Below are 19155 nucleotides of genomic sequence, written 5' to 3' on the forward strand. Positions count from 1 at the left end.
GGGTGGGGAACCCTGTGAACCCTGTGAACTATAGCTCCCAAACACTTTAAAAGGGTCAGCACCATAATGGAGAAGGGACATCATAAAAATATGACTTCTGCATAAGCCACAATTTTACTTCTCTATTGGACGTCTGGCAAAACGTATTTGAATAGATATATGATTTGGGTGTTGAGTGTCACAACCTCATTGAGAGAAGTAGGTTGTGACCACCACATGCAAGACAGACAGGGGACGACCCTCAAATGGTGCCCATCCGGCCACGTGAGGGCCAAGATTGAGAAGTGCCATGATGTGGGCGAGGAGGATGGTGCATCATCCAACACACCAAGAGTGTGCATTCAAGCCAAGCTGAGACATACATAAGGTTCGAGAGAACGAGGCGACTCGAGTGTTGAAAACAAGCTCGAAAAGGGTCGGGTAGGGTGCCGGGCCATAACCTTAGAAGTTGGAGTTTCGATATGAGTTTCGGCATGTGGCTATGGAGTTAAGTTCGTCTATATGAAAGATGAAAGCTCACTAAATTTGGTGTCAACTCGACGGGCGCTGCACGAGGTCGTGTGACCGCTCGCCAAAATGACGTTTATTAGAGAAAGATTGGAAATGCCTCAAAATGTACTATGGGGGAGGCATGGTGTTAGCTCTCCACCACCTCTGGGCCTTGTGGCCTAAGCGAGCTACCTTGCAGCACATACGTGTGTCACAACATGGGCGTGCGTTGTGGGACGAACGTCTCAGATTTCTTCATTTGAGAAGGGTCTCTCAAGGACAGTGTCAGACGGCACGGGTGCGCCAACATTGCACCCTAGCCCATGTGTTGAAGGTTGGATTATGCACCCGCTATCCGGAATGGATTCCGTAAATGATTCAACATCGACACGGGAGGGTCCAATGCCCCAATAGAACTCAAATGGATGAATGTTTGGGATGCCCCAATGAGATGAACGACGTGTGGGTCAGTTCCAATTGATATATCCAAGCAAAACGCGATGGCCGAGCTATCCCAAGACATGGGACAACATAACGATGCATGGATCATTCGATGGGAACCTAGATGATGATGTGCTTACGAGAGACCTTGACCTAGAGTAGAGAGGTCAAGCCTTGGCGTAGTGTGGAGGCAAGTTAGCTAGAGTCGCAGACGATTGAACATGCATTCACGAGCGGCGTGTATGATCGAACAAGCTTGGACTCCGCGCACGTTGTGTTAGGTTAGCGAAGACAAACCTCACCTAAGGTCCAACAAAGCTACAAAGTTGGGTGAAAAATATGAATGGGGCTTGAGTTCTCCTTAAGGCTTGTTGTGAGTTTGTCAAGATCACCATGTACGATCGCGACACGGAGCAGTTAGCAGTCCTAGGATTTTTTTTCATTCACTTAAGATGATTGAATTCTCATAATATTTCCCACTATTCTTATTACTTGCTTGTTTCAAAAATTGAATAATATACTGAATTTTATCCTCTGCAGCTCACATACCGTTGTATTTGTATCCTTTCCTTAACACAACAAGCAAGTCAAGGCCTTTTGAGTACTTGCGCCTTACTAGCTTGGGTGTCATCGGTGCGTTGGTGAAGGTATTTCACTTCAATGCATGAGCTTTCTCTCTATCTCACTTTAAAGCATGAGCTTACTCTCTTTTTTTTTTTTCTTTTTTTAATGGGCACTTACAAAGTTTTGATTCACCTTGTATATAAATGCAAAAGTATGCAAGTAGGATGTGGAGAGAATGAAATGAAACTTTAATTGCATAATTACCGGACCTTTTGTCTTCATTACCACGTAAGATCCAAATCTTTCTTCTAAATAATAAATTTCCGAACCTTTTGTTTTTCATACGTCACAAAATATTAATCTTTCTTCTAAACATCAAGTGTGGCCAGTGTCTTTTTGTTTTTGTTGTTTCTTTTAATGTCAAGTGAAACATTGCTTTATAACTGAAGAAGCCATCAGATTAAGTTATAAAATGATGGGATTTTAACATCATTTTCACTGGATTACCACAATATTTATATAACTTACTTGATCCTTTACTTTAGAAAAAGCTGGTTTATGTGACTAGCTTTAATATGTTCACTTTTTGTACTTTCTTGTACGTATTTTCTGATTGGCTTATGCTTCTAACTCTTTTTGGGTGATAATTTATCTTTCGTTGATCATTAAAGACTGAAACTTTCTTGTAGTTATTCTTGGGGGCTCTGGTATGTGGTGATGGCCTATGTTTTGCATGACCTTTTTCTAGGCTTCCTTAGCCAGAAAAAATAGAAAGAAAAAAAATAAAGAAAAAGGAAAAGGGAAGAAAGAAAACCTAATATGTGCCCCAAGGTAAATTGGTAAAGATATTGTCATTTAGAATCTATCTAAGAAATGATTCATATAAAGCTTTAGCGTGATCAGCTTAGATAAGTTAAAATTGTTTTGGTATATTCAGGGGAAAAAAAAATAAGTCTGGCAACTTTTTTTGTGATGTCCCACGTTGGTTGGGGAGGAGAACAAACCACCATTTATAAGGGTGTGGAAACCTTCCCCTAGCATACGCGTTTTAAAGCCTTGAGGGGAAGCTCGAAAGGGAAAGCCCAAAGAGGACAATATCTGCTAGCAGTGGATCTGGGCCGTTACAAATGGTATTAGAGTCAGGTTATTGGACGATGTGCCAGCCTTCTCGCCATTCCCTGAAGGGGGGTAGACACGATGGGGTGTGCCAGTAAGGACGCTGGACCCCAAAGGGGGTGGATTTGGGGGCGGTCCCACATCGATTGGATGAAAGAAAGAGTGCCAGCAAGGATGCTGGGCCCTGAAGGGGGGTGGATTGTGATGTCCCAAATTGGTTGGGAAGAATAACAAACCACCATTTATAAGGGCGTGGAAACCCTCCCCTAGCAGACGTGTTTTAAAGCCTTGAGAGGAAGCCCGAAAGGGAAAGCCTAAAGAGGACAATATCTAGCGGTGGATCTGGGCCGTTACATTTTTGGTCTGCAGACATGATATTGGTTAGTGTTTCATTATTTGAATGAGAATTTGATATTGTAGTCTATGTATAAGAGTGTTTCGTTAAAGCCTGTATACCGAAATATAACGGTATACCTCTTACCTTTCTCAACAATATCTCAAGGTGCACATGCACACACTTTTAAGATGTGGTATCATTTTAATTTTGTTTTACTTGGGGTGAAAGCCATGTTTCGACAAATCGGGTTGGTCTTTTGAAATTGTGATAAATTCTGTTTTCCTCCTTGACTTACCAGGTAGATGATACTGAAGTAATCAGTTTTCTTCTGTCAACTGAAATAATTCCTCTATGCCTGCGTACCATGGAAATGGGAAGCGAGTTGTCAAAAACAGTTGAGTTTCCTGATGCTACTTCTATTTCTCTGTTTCTTTCTTTCTATGTTCTACCAATGTGAACAGGCTGCAATTTTATCTCATTTTAGACCTTATATCACTAGCAAATTATCTATTATAGAATCTATATGGCATTTTGTGGGAGTTAAAATCCATATTTTGAACCAAGTATTAGAAATTTTACGCAAAATATTTGACTTCTTCAAAGCTACAATGACTAATGATTTTGAGCTGCAGGTTGCAACATTTATTGTGCAGAAAATTTTGCTGGATGATGTGGGGTTGGATTATATTTGTACTACAGCTGAGCGATTTTTTGCTGTTGGTCGAGTTCTGGGGAACATGGTAGCAGCTCTTTCTGAACAACCTTCCTCTCGTCTGTTGAAGCACATAATACGATGTTATCTTCGATTGTCTGATAACCCGAAGTGAGTAAAAGTATATTCGCATTTCATTTGAGGTATTCGTCTTCCCTGTTTCTTTAACTTGTGCCATTGTTCAGAGCTTGCGATGCCTTAAGGAGCTGTCTTCCAGACATGTTGAGAGATGCTACTTTCAATGGCTGCCTCCGGGTAAGTGGCTTTTCTACATGGACTTCAATTTGCATTTCCAGGGCTTCTGATGCGAGAGAATATTTTCGAGTAGCAAAAAATGTCATTTAATCAGTGAAGTTTCCTTGTTAAGTACTCTCTTAGTTCATGTTCAATGTTAGGCTAAGATTTCGAGTAGAATGATTATGCCATTTATCCAAGTGGGGATTTTTGTTATGACGTTTAGAATGGCTAAAAGAACAAAAGAAAAAGCTTTTAACTAATTAAATTAATTTTTTTGTTTAGTTAAATGGTTATAATGATTTACTTATGTACTCTTTTGAATATTGAAAAGCACTTTGCGGTGATTTAGAGAAAGCACTGAATTAGGATGTGGTTTAATATGACTTGTAGAGGAATAAAAGGTGCTTTTAATCTGTTAAAAATACTGCTAATACCAAATGATAAGAAATCACAACAAGTGAAGTAGGATTTGGATTACCTTGTTGATCGAATATCTCAAAATAAGAACACTTGTTTGAGATTCGAATCACTCTACAAGCAAGATCGATCATGTCTCGCTTTAATGATTCTAAACATGCAATCTAAACTACATAGAATTGCAAAGGAAAAGTAAGAACACTTGACCCTAATGATAAAGAATCACTCCAAGAGAAAGTAAAATTCAGATTATCTTGTTGATCAAATATCTCAAGGAAAGAACACTTGATTGAGATTCGAATCACTCCACAAGCAAGATCGATCATGTCAAACTTGAATGATTCTAAACATGCAATCTAAACTACATAGAATTTCAAAAAAACTTAGCCTTACTACAGTTTCCAAGTTTATCTTTACACAGATAACATTCATGGCTTTATACAGTCTCTAAATAAAAACCCTTAATCTTCCACGAGGAATTCCAAGAGTTATAACTTTCATATTTTATGACCATAATTAGCCACACTTTATGGCCATAATTAGGCACTATGTAAATAAGCCTTAAATACATTAAAGAAACACCATAACTCTTTATTATCATCCATCATAAATTTGTAACCATCTAAAAATAAATGAAACCCCGCTTGAAATATCTTGAAGCCTTTGTTACATAAATGAAGCTTGATTTTTCTTAATGTGACATTAATATTGCATGATTGAGATGCCTTGATTCATATCAACTATTCTCAAAACCATCGCTAAGTCGATGTTTCTTCCAATTCTAAAAGTGTTTCACTTCTGTCGTCCTAATTATAGGCCCCATGAATTTGCATTCTGTTTGATTCATTTCCAACTTTTAATATTTACAGGATGATGCAACCACTAGGAGGTGGCTGCAACAGTTGCTACACAATGTAGGAATGAGTAGAGTTCCAGCACTTCAGGCAGGGGCTGGATTTGACCACATGATGGTGAACTAGAACTCAAATGTATGTTTCTAATTTTTACAGAATTTTCATATAGTTTCACAGTTTTCAGCATTGCGAAAACTTATTTATTTATCTGTAAGTTTTTTTTTTTTTTTTTTTGTAATCAGGGATGTTCTATCTGAAATATAAAATGCATTTTAGCTGCTACTATTTAGCTGCATTTTAGCTGCTACTGTTGTTTGTGTTTGAATATTTTAGTTATTTTCTTTTATGATAGGTCCTAACGGAGAAACCTTTCTCCGAAACTCTCGACTAGAGGGCGTGACTAATAGAACAGACTCGAGTGGACTTCACATTGTAGAAATGAATCTCATACAATTCATTCTTAAAATCTGTAAGTCAATCCTAACATTGGGATCTGTCTTTCCTTGCAATGCCTGTCTAGGAAATGGGAGAAATGATGAGGAGGTAAGACCAAAAGTTTCCCTTCCAATTCTCTCAACTGTTACTATGGTAAAAATAGGTAAACATAGATAGGTATGTTGTGATTCATATTTAATTTAGCCAAACCACAGTATGGAAAGAAAATATTGTGTTGTATTTTTATATTATTTGTCATGCACTTGATTAGAAAGTCGAGTATCGTGAATTTTTCGATAGTCTTTGAGAATGGAATGAGTGACTCAATTTGTAGTTAATTATACACTCTATTTTAAGGCGTAAATCATTGTAAATCTTGGCCCTGACTTGCAAGCATCCTTCTTATGCAAGTATTTGGCTTTTTTTTTTTATGGTTCGTTTGGTTTTGATTCGTTATCTTGATTGGTTGATTAAAGATAGAACATCTTTTTTTTAATGGTTCTTTTGGTTTTGACTCGTTCTCTGATCCAAGGGAGGGTATTAAGTTACTTACCGTTGGGTACTTTCTGGCACTGGTAGGTCTTGAAGTCTTTTGGATATTCGTTTATTTATTTATCGAACTTGTATTATGTCTCTTAAACAATCTTATTAGTACTATGACGTTAAATGATTCCACGTGTCGAGGTCACAATGAAAGTAATGCAATAGAAATTTTCATCTATGATAGGTAGTCATGAAAAACGTTTGTCTTTTTCACACTAATTTTTTCTCTAAATAATAACTATGGTCTAAAATAATTTTTAAAAAATAGAAAGATGCCATAAACTTTTGTATACCGGTAACCATTTCATTCAAATTCATTAAAATTAAAATTAAAATTTTATGTTTATACCTTTTTATTCAATGAAAATTAAAATGCATACCGAAAAATGTCTTCAATCATTGGTGTGTTCGGATATTTCAACCTCATCGAAGTTCTCAATCATTTCGTACTGGGCATGGTTGAACCATCTACGATTGATGGTGTAACGATCCAGATTCACAACTAGCAGATATTGTCTTCTTTGGGTTTTCCTTTTCAGGCTTACCCTCAAGACTTCAAAATGCGTCTGCTAGGTGAAAGTTTCAACACCCTTGAGTTTTCCCCTTCAGACTTACCCTCAAAGCTTTAAAACGCGTCTGCTACGGGAAGGTTTTAACACCCTTATAAATGATGTTTTGTTTTCCTCCCCAATCAATGTGGGACCCCTCCAAATCCACCCCCCTTTGGGGCCTAGCGTCTTTACTGGCATATCGCCTCGTGTCTACCTCCCTTCGGGGAACAGTGAGAAGACTGGACATCGTCCGGTGTCTGACTCTGATACCATTTTAAATCCTAGAGGGGAAGTCCGAAAGGGAAAGCCTAAAGAGAACAATATCTGCTAGCGGTGGATTTGAGTCGTTACAGAGGGAATAAATACACAAGGAAAAAACTCGTTCTTACAATATTTAGTCATAGAAAACTAGCTAAAGCCAATACGAGATTGACCAATTTCATTAGTCAAGCAAATGATCTTCAGTTTGCATAAACAATAAAAATAACTGCTCTTTCTTTTTTTTCGATATTACCTTTTTCTTTCCAAAGGATGAGTAGTTGCAAATCAGCTCGTACTATAGATAGTATAGGTAGTGTATGGTTGTTTTGAGACAAACTCGTGCTGTTAAATCTTGAACAAAAATCAAGTGAGACTTCACTTCTAGTCGAACACTCTTCCTCGATATTGTTTATTAATTTTCAAGTCATCTGAATTATTGATTAAAAAAGATTAAATAAATTCCTAATAAATGGGAAATTGAGTTGAAAATTTGAATTTATATTTAATTGTAAAAAATTATTTACGATTAATATCAAATGGGTAATAAATAATTTGAATCAAATTATTAATAAATAAATAAAGGTAAAATAGTCAAATTTTTATTTTTTTTAATTAAAAAATTCATGTTGTTTTCGAACATGGGTGGTACTAAAATGGGCCACCGATAGAGCCCAGAGTTGAGGAGCCGACAGACATATAAAACCCTACGCCCTGAAATCAGAGCATCTTCCACTATTCAACCAGCTAAACCCTAAACCCCCGGGTTGCGTTCAAGATTCATCAGGTAAACTCTCAACTTTTCGGTTCAGTTTTCTCTGATTATTCAATGGAATTTTCTATTTGATGCGCTATTAAACTTGTCGAACGACAAATTCATTTCCAATCTCTTGCAATTTCCTCTCTTACTTGATTGAAAATCGTATCTGGCTATTATTTGTAACTTGATTTTTATGATCTTGTGCTTGGATACTTGCGTACTTCTGAATCTCGTGGACGGAAGCTGGTACGGAATATGGGAATTGAAATCTTTTGGGGTTATTTGTTTTTGTGATTTTGATTGGAGTTATCCGATGAGTATATTCTACCCAGCAATGAATTTGTTGAGTAATTCAAATTTTTTCCTATCTGGAGCATTCTAGCTTCTGGAATGCGATCATCTTTAGTGGCATGGAGGCCTCTGCGACTAGAGCCCTTCTCAGCATCTTGCGTCATTAGCTCCCTCCACATGTGCCACTTTCTGCTTTCATCCTAAGTTTTGCAAAAATAAAAATAAAAATAAAAAATAAAAAATAAAATAAAATAATCAGCTACTCGTCAAATTTGTGCACCTACATCGAACTAATATTAAATCCAATCACCAGGGATCTTTCAAGTAGGTGGAATCGTTCTTCACTTGACGAGGATAATTTGGCCAAATTTAAACTAGAACATTGGAACCGAAGATTACAATTCCTTTTTGCAGAGAATGTATTTGGCTAAATTTTAATATACGAAATGGATTATTATGTTTTTTTTTTCTACAATGCTTTTCAATGTATATGCAAGTGTGGGGGCCATTAGATTGCTTGTTTATTTGAGCTTTGCCCTGCCTCTCTCTCTCTCTCTTTCTATTCAACTTTGAATGCTGGTTCCCGTTATTTTCTATAGATGAACTATTACAACATGTTCAGTGCCTAGAAAAGCATTGATGGGAACTTTTTGATACGTTGTTTAAAATTAGGATTCTCATGATAGTTGATTAGTAACTATTTCATCATTTATATTAGTTTAAAACATGTAGTTTACTTGTATACTATAAAAGATTTATTTATTTTTAATCAGCTGTGAGAAAATGGTTTGTTGATGTTAGATATTATTTTGTATATCTTCTGACTTTACCCAGTTTTCTCCCTTCCATTAATTTTATTTGTGTTTTCTCATCGACCTACTGTTATCTTCTGTTCTACAATTCATGGATTCTTGTCGTCTTATATTATATACTCATATTTCGAACTGTCTGCATGTTTTTCTGAGTAAAAAGACTCATCTGTTTAATTTCTACTGTTAATCCATACTAACCTTTTATTTTTTTTGAATTTTCAGCATCTTGGAATATGAATTTGAACAATGTTAGGGTTCCCAATGTACCTGGTGGTGGTGCAGCTTCTGCTTTGGTGAAGATTGGAATTATTGGTGGGCTTGGGTTATATGCAGCTGCCAACAGTCTCTACAATGTTGAGGGAGGGCATCGGGCTATTGTGTTTAATCGTTTAGTTGGAGTGAAAGATAAGGTTAAATCTGGTCCATTCTTGAAACATTTTTATAATACCTGGTTCTTGGCTGACTTTAGCATGTAAGCATCTGTGGTTCCTGGTTGCCTCAAGCAATATAGTTTGAACAATTTTCTCCTTGTCATAACTTTCAGGTTTATCCCGAAGGAACGCATCTGATGATTCCTTGGTTTGAGAGGCCAATCATATATGATGTCCGTGCTCGACCCCATTTAGTGGAGAGTACTTCTGGAAGCCGAGACCTGCAGATGGTGTGATATTTCTTTTATTTGAAGATGCCATGTTTTTTTAATATTTTATTTTTATTGTTGATGAATGCAAGCTCGGACCTGCTTTAGACTACTTTCAATACTCAACATTCAAGCGATTTGCTCAAAACTTGGAACATGTTTAGATTTTACATGTGTAAAACTGGCCGATGTTTTGGTGTCTCCATGTGTTCTGTGTTACCCCATTTGGAATTTATAACTTATAATATTTAGCTATCAACTGGGTTTACATGTCATATCCTTTGTTTAAAGCATCCATTTAATCTTGTCGAGGATTGAAGTCACTATAAACAAGTTAGTTTATCCCTCTATTGGATTTGTCTTTCATCGTCTCTCTTATTATTTTCATCCCTGGTCATTCTATTTCTTTTTAGTATATTTTCTTTTCTATTTGTTCTGTAAGGTAAAGTTATAGAGTGTGTGCTTTGTATTCTACTCAGTTGAATTCTAAAATTAATTCTAAATATTTCAAGTGAGGACGTAAAATGAGTGATGATGTTTATTGATCTTCTATTAGTACTCTTACTGTTTCTACTGCTTTAAGACCTTTAAAGCTTTTGAAAATTAGTGGAATAACACTTGAATGACCAATACTAATAATTATGTGGGTTGCAGCTGCACGAGTTTTCTTTTCCCTTTCCAGATTCTGATCTAGTTCAGATTTACACCAATTGGGAGCATTTTGTAGCCCTTTGGTATGGTGGGGATATCTCATCTCCCCATTTTCTGTATCACCTCGATTTATAAATATCATCGTCTTCTGATTTCTATTAAAAAAAAATTATATTATTTAAATCCTGGAAAACCTTGAAATCTTGTGTGATAAATTTGTTTAACCTTGAAATCTCCAAACAATGGATTTGATGAGTTCATTTTCTCATTGAGATGACTTTCTTGGTTATTAATTTGGTCTGTAGGTTCATTTTGTGCCCTGTCTACAATGAGCATTACTTGCTGTTCTTAGTTTTTTTTTTTTTTTGCCAATTTGGGAATTCTGTTGGTATTTCAATTATCCATCATTGTTATGCCGAGTAATTATATATCTTCGGACTGGTGTGCAGGTTAGGATTGGTCTCCGAGTTCTTACCCGTCCATTGCCGAATGAATTACCTACAATGTATAGAACACTTGGTGAAAATTATAACGAAAGAGTTCTGCCTTCAATCATTCAAGAAACTCTGAAATCTGTAGTCGCCCAGTATAATGCCAGCCAACTTATCACGCAAAGAGAGGTAAAGTGAGACTTATTCTCTGCCATTTAGGTTTCCAATGTGTATCTGCCTTGTTCACCTCATTGATTCATTTTTTTTTAATAGCCGAACTGAATATTGTTCCTTCTACTTATACGTTATGTATTTACCTCCTTATATTAGTTTCATGCTGATTGCTTGTTCATTTTCAGGCTGTAAGTAGAGAAATCCGAAAGACTCTAACTGAGAGAGCAGCCAATTTCAACATTGCTCTTGATGATGTGTCCATAACAAGTTTAACTTTCGGAAAGGAGTTTACAGCTGCCATTGAAGCCAAACAAGTGGCTGCCCAAGAAGCCGAAAGAGCTAAATTCGTCGTCGAAAAGGCTGAACAGGACAAGAAAAGTGCCGTCATTAGAGCCCAGGTGAGAGGTTAACAGATGATAAACGAATTAATTACCAACCTTTCTTTGTTGGTTTGCAATATATATTAATCAGTTCATAACTTCTTTGCTTTCTCTGATGTGGGTACCAGGGAGAAGCCAAGAGTGGGCAGCTGATAGGGCAAGCTGTTGCCAATAACCCGGCGTTCATGACTCTGAGGAAGATCGAAGCAGCAAGAGAAATCGCACACACAATCGCGCACTCATCCAACAGGGTTTACCTCAATTCAGATGATCTGTTGTTGAACCTTCAAGATATGAAATTGGAGCCAAGTGGAAAGAAGTAAGCATCCTCATTCCTTCAAACTTACAAGCTATATTACTTCCTTGTCTCGTTTCTTTGATTAATTGTGAATGTTGAAGCATTTACTTACATCAATGGAATGGTGTACGTAGCAAGTACTATCATCATCTCTTTTTGAACAGCATGAGCAGCAGCCTGCTTTAAATGGCTGCCAATTTAGATCCTCTTCAGTAGTTTTTGCTGTTATAATAATAATTAGAGCACATTTTGTTAATGCCATTTCAACTGTTTTCTTGTGTGTGGGTACATAGTGGTGACTTGATTTCAACTTGTCATGCATCGTATGTAATTGCTTATTTTCCCAGATAGTTTATTATTAACTGAAAATCTTATAAACTTAGGGTTATTTAATAAAAATAAAATTGTGATGTGCAACGTTGGTTGGGGAGGAGAACAAAACACCCTTTATTTATAAGGGTGTGGAAATCTTCCCCCTAGCAGACACGTTTTAAAGCCTCGAGGGGAAGCCCGAAAAGGAAAATCCAAAGGGGACAATATCTGCTAGAGGTGAATTTTAGTCGTTACAAAGAGGACAATATCTACTAGCAGTGGATCTAGGTCGTTACAAAGAGGACAATATCTGCTAGCGGTGGATCTAGGTCGTTACAAAGAGGACAATATCTGCTAACGGTGGATCTAGGTCATTACAAAGAGGACAATATCTGCTAGCGGTGGATCTAGGTCGTTACAAAGATGATAGTATCTGCTAGCGGTGGATCTAGGTCGTTACAAAGAGGATAGTATCTGCTAGCGGTGGATCTAGGTCGTTACAAAGATGATAGTATCTGCTAGCGGTGGATCTAGGTCGTTACAAAGATGATAGTATCTGCTAGCGGTGGATCTAGGTCGTTACAAAAAGGATAGTATCTGCTAGCGGTGGATGTGGGTCGTTACAAGAAATATTATCCATTTAGTAATATACATTTTTTCAAATTAAATTACGAATCTGGACATATAATTTTAAAAATGTTAGTATTTAGTCCATGGATAACCTTAATATCTTGTATTCAAGTTGTGTTAAAGGGTATTTTTGTCATTTAGGAATTCTATTTAAAAATTAGAAAAAATTGTCTGCCCTATTTAAAAAAAAGTTAAAACGGTATTTTTTTTTTTTTTTTTTCATTTTCAAATCGGAAATTAGTTATTGTTACCCAATAACTAATTTGAGTTTGATCAAAACGGGTTAGCATGGACCCTAATAAAAAGGCCCAAGGCCCAATAGCTAAGCCTAAATTTAACAAAGCCCAAGCCCAATAGTTGAGCCCAAAAGTCACTAAAGCGAAGCCCATATGTCTGAGAAAAGCTCTATAAATAGAACCCAAATAATTCTCCTTAAAAGATTAAGATATTCAAGAGAAATGTTCACAAAACAAAGACTTTCAAATCATAAAACTTTAAATTGACTTTAAAGAAAAAAAAAAAAAAAAAAAAAAATCAAAGATCGAAACTTCTTTGAAGGCAACTCCATGCATTTGAAATGCACGAAACTTCAAGACTTTGATCTAAAACCTACCCGTTAAGAGCCCACCCAACTCGATAAACAAGCAAGAAATTGATCCAAAAAGAATAACAGACATACTTGAGAACAAGTTGTCCAGTTCTAGAGTTCTAGAGAGGTTTATGAATCATAGAATAAACATTAAAGATTGTACTCGGCTTCGCTTCATACAATGTAGACATACAAGATCATTCGACGCGCGCCTAATTTCATTCAAAATAACGTGGAGAATAAATAAATTAGAGCAAACCTAAGCCATTTGGAAGAAAGGACCAAAATAATTTTGTTGTGTATTTCAAATGCCTAATCATTTTGAAGAAAGAACTAAAACATTCGAACCAATCACACTTACCAATCACACTTTTTGTCGAGGAATGTACCAAAACTTCTCTCATTATTCCTTTAACAAACTTGTTTATTATTTATTATTCAATTTAATATAAATAAAATTATTTATATTAGAAAAAATAGAGATATATTTATGCAGACATGATGACATGAAAACTGCTCTCAAATAGGTCGACGTTAATGTATATATCTAATTGATCTCTTAATTTCAATTTTGTACCTAATAAATCTTTTAACATATTAAAAAAAAAATCAAATATTGAATTTTTGTCTAATGAGTCCTTAAACTTTTAATTTTATGGTTAAAAGTATCATATAAACATCGGATCTAAAAGTTATAGGGGTAAAATTGTAATTTAAGTAAAGTTGAATTAATTTCTCCCCAAGTTATCAATCCCTTGGAAATATGAAGATTCAAATGAATATGCCTTCCCGAGAAAGAAATAAATAAAGGCAAATATGGAACGTACAATTGTTTTAAATAAATCAATTTCTTGAATAATAATAATAATAAATAAATAAATAAAACTTGCCTTAAATAATATTTTCATATTTTTATTATTATTATTATTTTTTATTTTTAACTCGAAAGTTTGAGTTGGTTAGATCGATGACGGTAAATAACGCTCATAATCCAACCCAACTAAAAGGTTAAAATATTAAAGATATTGAAATTTATTCTCGAACAAATTGGGCATGTTTTTTTTTTAAAAGAAAAATAATAAAAATAAATAAATAACATATAAGTTAACTTCTCGACCAAACTAACAAATTAAATTGATAATAAACTAAATATCGAACTAATATTAATTATTTGCTTGAAATACCTGTCTTGATCTCCGTGAAATTTAAAAAAAAAAAACTTCACGTGGATATAAATTGAAATAAGAGACAAAGACAGGACGTGAACGACTTTTCAGTCTCTATCTACCTCGGTAAATCTTTCTAACCAAAAGTTTAAGTCTGATAAACGAGCCCAAAAGCAAATACAAAACAGGAAATATATGAATCGGGAAAATACTAGGGCTACCAGGTGATGAATCAAATACAAAAACGAGTGAAGTTATAATGCTAGCGCATACAAATGACATTTGTTGCTCTTGTTCTTAGAGACAAAACAGTTACCTTATTTATGGTTTTGAGATTCCCTTCCTCAATTGAAAAACATAAGTCGGTTTGCAGGTTGACATTTTGTCAGGTCAACTCTACCCGTCCTATCCCCTTTTAAAATTATCACAAAGATTAATAATATTTAACATTTGATATTTGAGTTTTATGTAATTATTAATTTAAAATAATGCATATTTTTAAATAATTAAAAAATTATCAATCCAACCGCTCAACTCTATATTTGGTTGAGTTGAGTTCGAATACAATTATCGGTAAATCAGATTGTACTGGAATTTTTAATTTTAAATTAAATGTATAATAAAATAATATAAATAATTTAAAATTTTTGCTATAACGAATGTTTATTGATAATTATTTCACCTAACATATACTCCGAATGTAATAGAGATTAAATTTTTCGATTAAACTCTTTCCAAAGTTCAAAATATTATATTTTTTAAAAAATATTTTCAATATTCCTTTCGTATTTCTTATTTTAAAACTATCGGTAAAATAGTTAAGATTCTTGAACAAAAAATTAAAGTCACTTAAAATAAAGTTACTATGATTCAGACATTTGATTATATTAAACGTTCATACCCATCTAACCTTTTGTCTAATATTTCGACAATCTTTATACTCTGTATTTTTTTAAAATATTTATGAAGTATTGACGATAATATTATAATTTTGAATAGAAATTATAGAATATATATATAGTTCCGACCCTCTTCGACCACCAGTCAGGTAATTGAGGTCATTGTGGAGCGGTATTTCATATTTATTGGAGAAGAGAACGAAATACCTTTATAAGAGGCGTTTTAAAAACGTTGAGGTCAAGCTCAAATAAGACATCTATTGGAGGTGGATTTGGGCCGTTAAATAATAATAATAATAATATATATATTAGGTAATTTTTAAAGAAAAAAAAGAAAAGAAAACCGAGATATTTGATTATATTAAACATTCATACACATCAATTTTTTGTCTAATATTCCGACACTCTTTATACTCCGTATTTTTTAAAAATATTTATGAAGTATTGATGGTAATATTACAATTTCATATAGAAATTATATATATATATATATAGTTTCGACCTCTCCGACCGGTCGAGTAATTGAGGTCATTTTGGAGCTGTATTTCATATATACTGGGGAGGAGAATGAAACGCTTATAAAAATGTTCAAATCTCTCCCTACTAGAAGCGTTTTAAAAAAATTGAGTCAAGCTCCAAAAGCAAAGCTGAAAGACATCTCTGGGAGGTGGACGGACCGTTACATAATAATATATACATACATATATACATATACATACATATATACATATACATACATATATACATATATATACATATATACATATATATATATATATAATTTAGGCAATTTTTAAAGAAAAAAAGGAAAACCGACTTAATTTTGTAATTAACAGAATGTTAGATTGGTCGATGAGGAGAGGGCATGGTGCATTTGGTAGAGAGATTCATGGCTGAACTATAGCCACAACGACCGCCATTCTTCCACCACACAAATTTCCTCTCCTCGACCCATTCTCTTATCTTCCTCTATATAATCCTAATCTCCGCCATTTTCACTCTCCATTCAGCCACTTTCAACCCCACAGTTATACCCCTTTACCCTTCCTCGCTTCTCGATCTCTCTCTCTCTCTCTCGCTTTCTCCTTCGTCTTCCCGTTCCGTTTCCCCTTCTGGATTCTGCAAATTTTGCATCAAAATCAACACCCCACCTTCGATTTTGAGGAACTTGTGCCTTGGATTGAACTACGGAGGAGAAAGATCGTCAAAACTAGAAGCCATTTCTCTCAAGGGATTTTTCCAGTGGGGGTAAAACCCGGGTTTGTCAAGTTGTAGACATCACGGCTATACACGTAGTTTCCCGGCTGTTCATTCATGTCCGGGCTGTACGACGAAAGGGTTGTATAACTCCTACCAATCCTTCGCCGCACGGCGGGCGTGGTGCTCTGCCTTCTGAAGGGGGTAGTCCTTCCGATCTTCTTTTTCTCGCCGGCGGTGGTTTTTAATTCTCCTCCTCTTCCTTGTATTACCTTTTTTTAAGGATCCTATTCTTTTTAGCTCTATCCATTTTAGATTTAACGCCAGGAAGTTTCTGTTCGCGTTTTTTTTTCTTGGGGCGGCGATTTTTGTTTTCGATTTGAATTGAATTAGAAGCAGTCGATATGTTGAGTATTAAGCGCGTTCCTACTGTGGTATCTAATTACCAAAAGGACGAGGCCGAGGAAGTCTCTCGCAGAGGTGGGTGCGGCCGGAACTGTCTCAATAAGTGTTGCATTGAAGGTATTTGTTAAAATGCCTAGCTAGCGATTTTGGGTATTTTCTTCTTGCTTTACTTTGTTGAATTCTTGATTCATAGTCTAGAATGATTCTGTTCCTTTTGTGGGTATTGGGGCTGTAATTATGGCCGTTTTGTTAGTCTTGAAGATCTTCTTGAACAACATGTTTGATGATGTGCTTGGCTTATTATAATTTAGTTGAAAATCCGGGTCGTTTGTTCTTGTTTTAGGAGCCAAGATTCCATTGTATGCTTTCAAGGAGCTTAACAAGATAGCTTGTTCAAAAGGTTTGTGCTGCCAATATGAGAACAGTGTTCCTCCTGTTGCTTTTCTTGACTCACTGCTTCTTGGGGAGGTCAGTTTGTTGATGAACATGCTTTGGTTGTCAATTATGCTTATGTTTCAATATCTATAAAGGGTGTGCCATTGTTGTAGTGGGAGGATCGGATGCAGCGTGGGCTTTTTCGCTACGACGTCACTGCTTGTGAAACGAAGGTTTGAGTTTTAGATGAGCTTATGAAACAAGATTTGTTGAGGAACGTGATCTTTTAATTGGTATGTGGATATAATCTAAGAATCTTTTGGGAATTTTCATGTAGGTGATTCCTGGGAAGTATGGTTTCATTGCGCAGTTGAACGAGGGGCGCCATCTGAAGAAGAGGCCAACTGAGTTTCGAGTCGATAAGGTTCTCCAGCCCTTTGATGGTAACAAATTCAACTTCACGAAGGTTGGGCAAGAAGAGGTCCTGTTTCGGTTTGAACCAAATGAAAATGGTGGTGATACAGAGTTTATTCCAAATGCCCCGGTCGATGTCGAAAATTCTCCAAGCGTGGTTGCCATTAATGTGTGCACTTGTATCTGTTCTTCATGTTTTTGGGTTAAGTTCTTATGTATACTTGTTTCTTAAGATCATTTTCATTATGTGTCAACAGGTCAGTCCTATTGAATATGGACATGTTCTCTTGATCCCGCGTGTTCTTGAGTGTTTCCCACAAAGGATCGATCCAGAAAGCTTCTTGCTTGCTGTTCACATGGCAGCGGAGGCGGGGAATACATACTTTCGACTCGGATATAACAGCTTGGGCGCATTCGCCACCATCAATCACCTTCACTTTCAGGTATCTAGCCTTCTAATATGCATTTCACAACCAAGAAAAGTGCACCTGAATGACATTAGAACATGTGAATTAACTAAATATTGAATTAGGCATATTACTTGGCTGTCCCTTTCCCGATTGAGAAGGCGCCGATGAAGAAAATAATCACGTTGAAAGATGGAGTGTTGGTCTCTGAACTGCTTAAATATCCGGTTAGAGGGCTTGTGTTCGAGGGCGGAAATTCTTTGCAAGCTCTATCGAACTCGGTTTCTGATGCCTGCATATGCCTTCAAGAAAACAACATTCCATTCAATGTCTTAATTGCTGATTGTGGGCAACGGATCTTTGTTCTTCCACAGGTAAGCTGATTTTATCGAATGGCTATGTATATTCTTATTATTACTCCGACCTGACCGATCACAACGAACAGTGTTATGCCGAGAAACAAGCACTTGGGGAAGTGAGCTCAGAGCTCCTCGAAACCCAAGTGAACCCAGCTGTTTGGGAGATAAGCGGTCACATGGTATTGAAGAGGAAGGAGGATTATGAAGAGGCGTCGGAGGAAAATGCATGGAGGCTCCTCGCGGAGGTATCCCTATCAGAAGAGAGGTTTCAAGAAGTGTGTGCGCTCATATTTGAAGTCATCAATACAGGTGATGCCGAAAATGCTGAAGGTAGCCCGAGTTGCCCAAAGGAGCAAAGTGATGCTTGCGTCAAGAAAGTGGAAGCCAAAAACGCCTCCCCTCGACTCCCGGTGACCGGTACGCAGGAATGCTTAGTTTAGCAATGCAGTGACTAGTCTGCAAGGATGGTTTGATAGCGATGAATAAGAAGTATAACTGTGTATGTTGGTGGAAACTGTGTGTGTGAGTAGTAGAAGTGGTTCTATGAATAATAACTCTGTGGTCTTTGGTTGGAAGCTTGGCTGTTCCTATAGCTTTAATAGGACATTTGTTGTATTTCATATATGCATGTTTGGTACATCAAGTGAAATAATAGTTTCTACAAAGCTTCCCTTTTCATTCTTATAAATTCTAAGACTGAGCTCATAGTAGTCGTATGAAAAGCGGAATCTCTTTTAACGAATAGACATATCTCGAGCGGTTCGATAAAATTAACCTCGCTCTGCCTTGATTACTGTGGACATGTACAGTTCCCTACCGTGAAAAGGGAAGTTTTGTCATGATAGGCCCTCCCAGCTCCCGAATGTCAATCTATTATGATCCAACTACTTGATGCATAAGACAAGATTCAAAAGACGTTGAACCAGCAGGAAAACTGGTATATCCCTTTGATATCTTTGCCATATTCTTTTGATATCTCTATCAATCTTACTTGTAATGGAATGGAAGGTC

At 36.1% G+C, this 19155-nt stretch overlaps 3 protein-coding genes across 3 annotated transcripts in view; all 3 read left to right on the forward strand.

Moving 5' to 3' along the window:
• Window positions 1-5976, forward strand: part of LOC111446310 (CCR4-NOT transcription complex subunit 9-like) — an 8048-nt gene extending 2072 nt beyond the window's left edge. The window contains exons 5-10 of the mRNA XM_023085067.1: window positions 1471-1577; window positions 3246-3341; window positions 3580-3770; window positions 3845-3914; window positions 5183-5302; window positions 5520-5976. Coding sequence (XP_022940835.1) covers window positions 1471-1577; window positions 3246-3341; window positions 3580-3770; window positions 3845-3914; window positions 5183-5293 — 575 coding nt within the window. The 3' untranslated portion in view covers window positions 5294-5302; window positions 5520-5976. The remainder of the gene's footprint in view (window positions 1-1470; window positions 1578-3245; window positions 3342-3579; window positions 3771-3844; window positions 3915-5182; window positions 5303-5519) is intronic.
• A 1654-nt stretch (window positions 5977-7630) lies between these two features.
• Window positions 7631-11701, forward strand: LOC111446311 (prohibitin-1, mitochondrial). The gene is made up of 6 exons (XM_023085068.1): window positions 7631-7741; window positions 9040-9227; window positions 9362-9478; window positions 10558-10728; window positions 10899-11111; window positions 11222-11701. Exons 2-6 carry the CDS (start codon window positions 9051-9053, stop codon window positions 11414-11416), a joined length of 873 nt encoding a protein of 290 aa, XP_022940836.1. The 5' UTR covers window positions 7631-7741; window positions 9040-9050; the 3' UTR covers window positions 11417-11701.
• Window positions 11702-15878: 4177 nt separating this feature from the next.
• On the forward strand, window positions 15879-18814 carry LOC111446172 (GDP-L-galactose phosphorylase 2-like). Its single transcript, XM_023084868.1, has 7 exons — window positions 15879-16706; window positions 16933-17057; window positions 17138-17197; window positions 17302-17547; window positions 17636-17821; window positions 17911-18159; window positions 18231-18814. The coding sequence occupies exons 1-7, from the start codon at window positions 16589-16591 to the stop codon at window positions 18582-18584; spliced, it is 1338 nt and encodes a 445-aa protein (XP_022940636.1). The 5' UTR covers window positions 15879-16588; the 3' UTR covers window positions 18585-18814.
• The last annotated feature ends 341 nt before the right edge of the window (window positions 18815-19155 follow it).

The sequence above is a fragment of the Cucurbita moschata genome, unplaced genomic scaffold (assembly GCF_002738365.1).
Source record: "Cucurbita moschata cultivar Rifu unplaced genomic scaffold, Cmos_1.0 Cmo_Scf00008, whole genome shotgun sequence".
Classification (NCBI taxonomy): Eukaryota; Viridiplantae; Streptophyta; class Magnoliopsida; order Cucurbitales; family Cucurbitaceae; genus Cucurbita; species Cucurbita moschata.

What these genes read in the sequence shown, in the direction of transcription:
- LOC111446311 (XM_023085068.1), top strand. Translation starts at nt 9,051, where the DNA reads ATGAATTTGAACAATGTTAGGGTTCCCAATGTACCTGGTGGTGGTGCA. An exon ending in AACTTATCACGCAAAGAGAG is followed by an intron (nt 10,729 to 10,898) that starts GTAAAGTGAGAC and finishes GTTCATTTTCAG; the next exon opens with GCTGTAAGTAGAGAAATCCG. An exon ending in GTGCCGTCATTAGAGCCCAG is followed by an intron (nt 11,112 to 11,221) that starts GTGAGAGGTTAA and finishes TGTGGGTACCAG; the next exon opens with GGAGAAGCCAAGAGTGGGCA.
- LOC111446172 (XM_023084868.1), top strand. Translation starts at nt 16,589, where the DNA reads ATGTTGAGTATTAAGCGCGTTCCTACTGTGGTATCTAATTACCAAAAG. An exon ending in TCACTGCTTGTGAAACGAAG is followed by an intron (nt 17,198 to 17,301) that starts GTTTGAGTTTTA and finishes ATTTTCATGTAG; the next exon opens with GTGATTCCTGGGAAGTATGG. An exon ending in CAAGCGTGGTTGCCATTAAT is followed by an intron (nt 17,548 to 17,635) that starts GTGTGCACTTGT and finishes ATGTGTCAACAG; the next exon opens with GTCAGTCCTATTGAATATGG.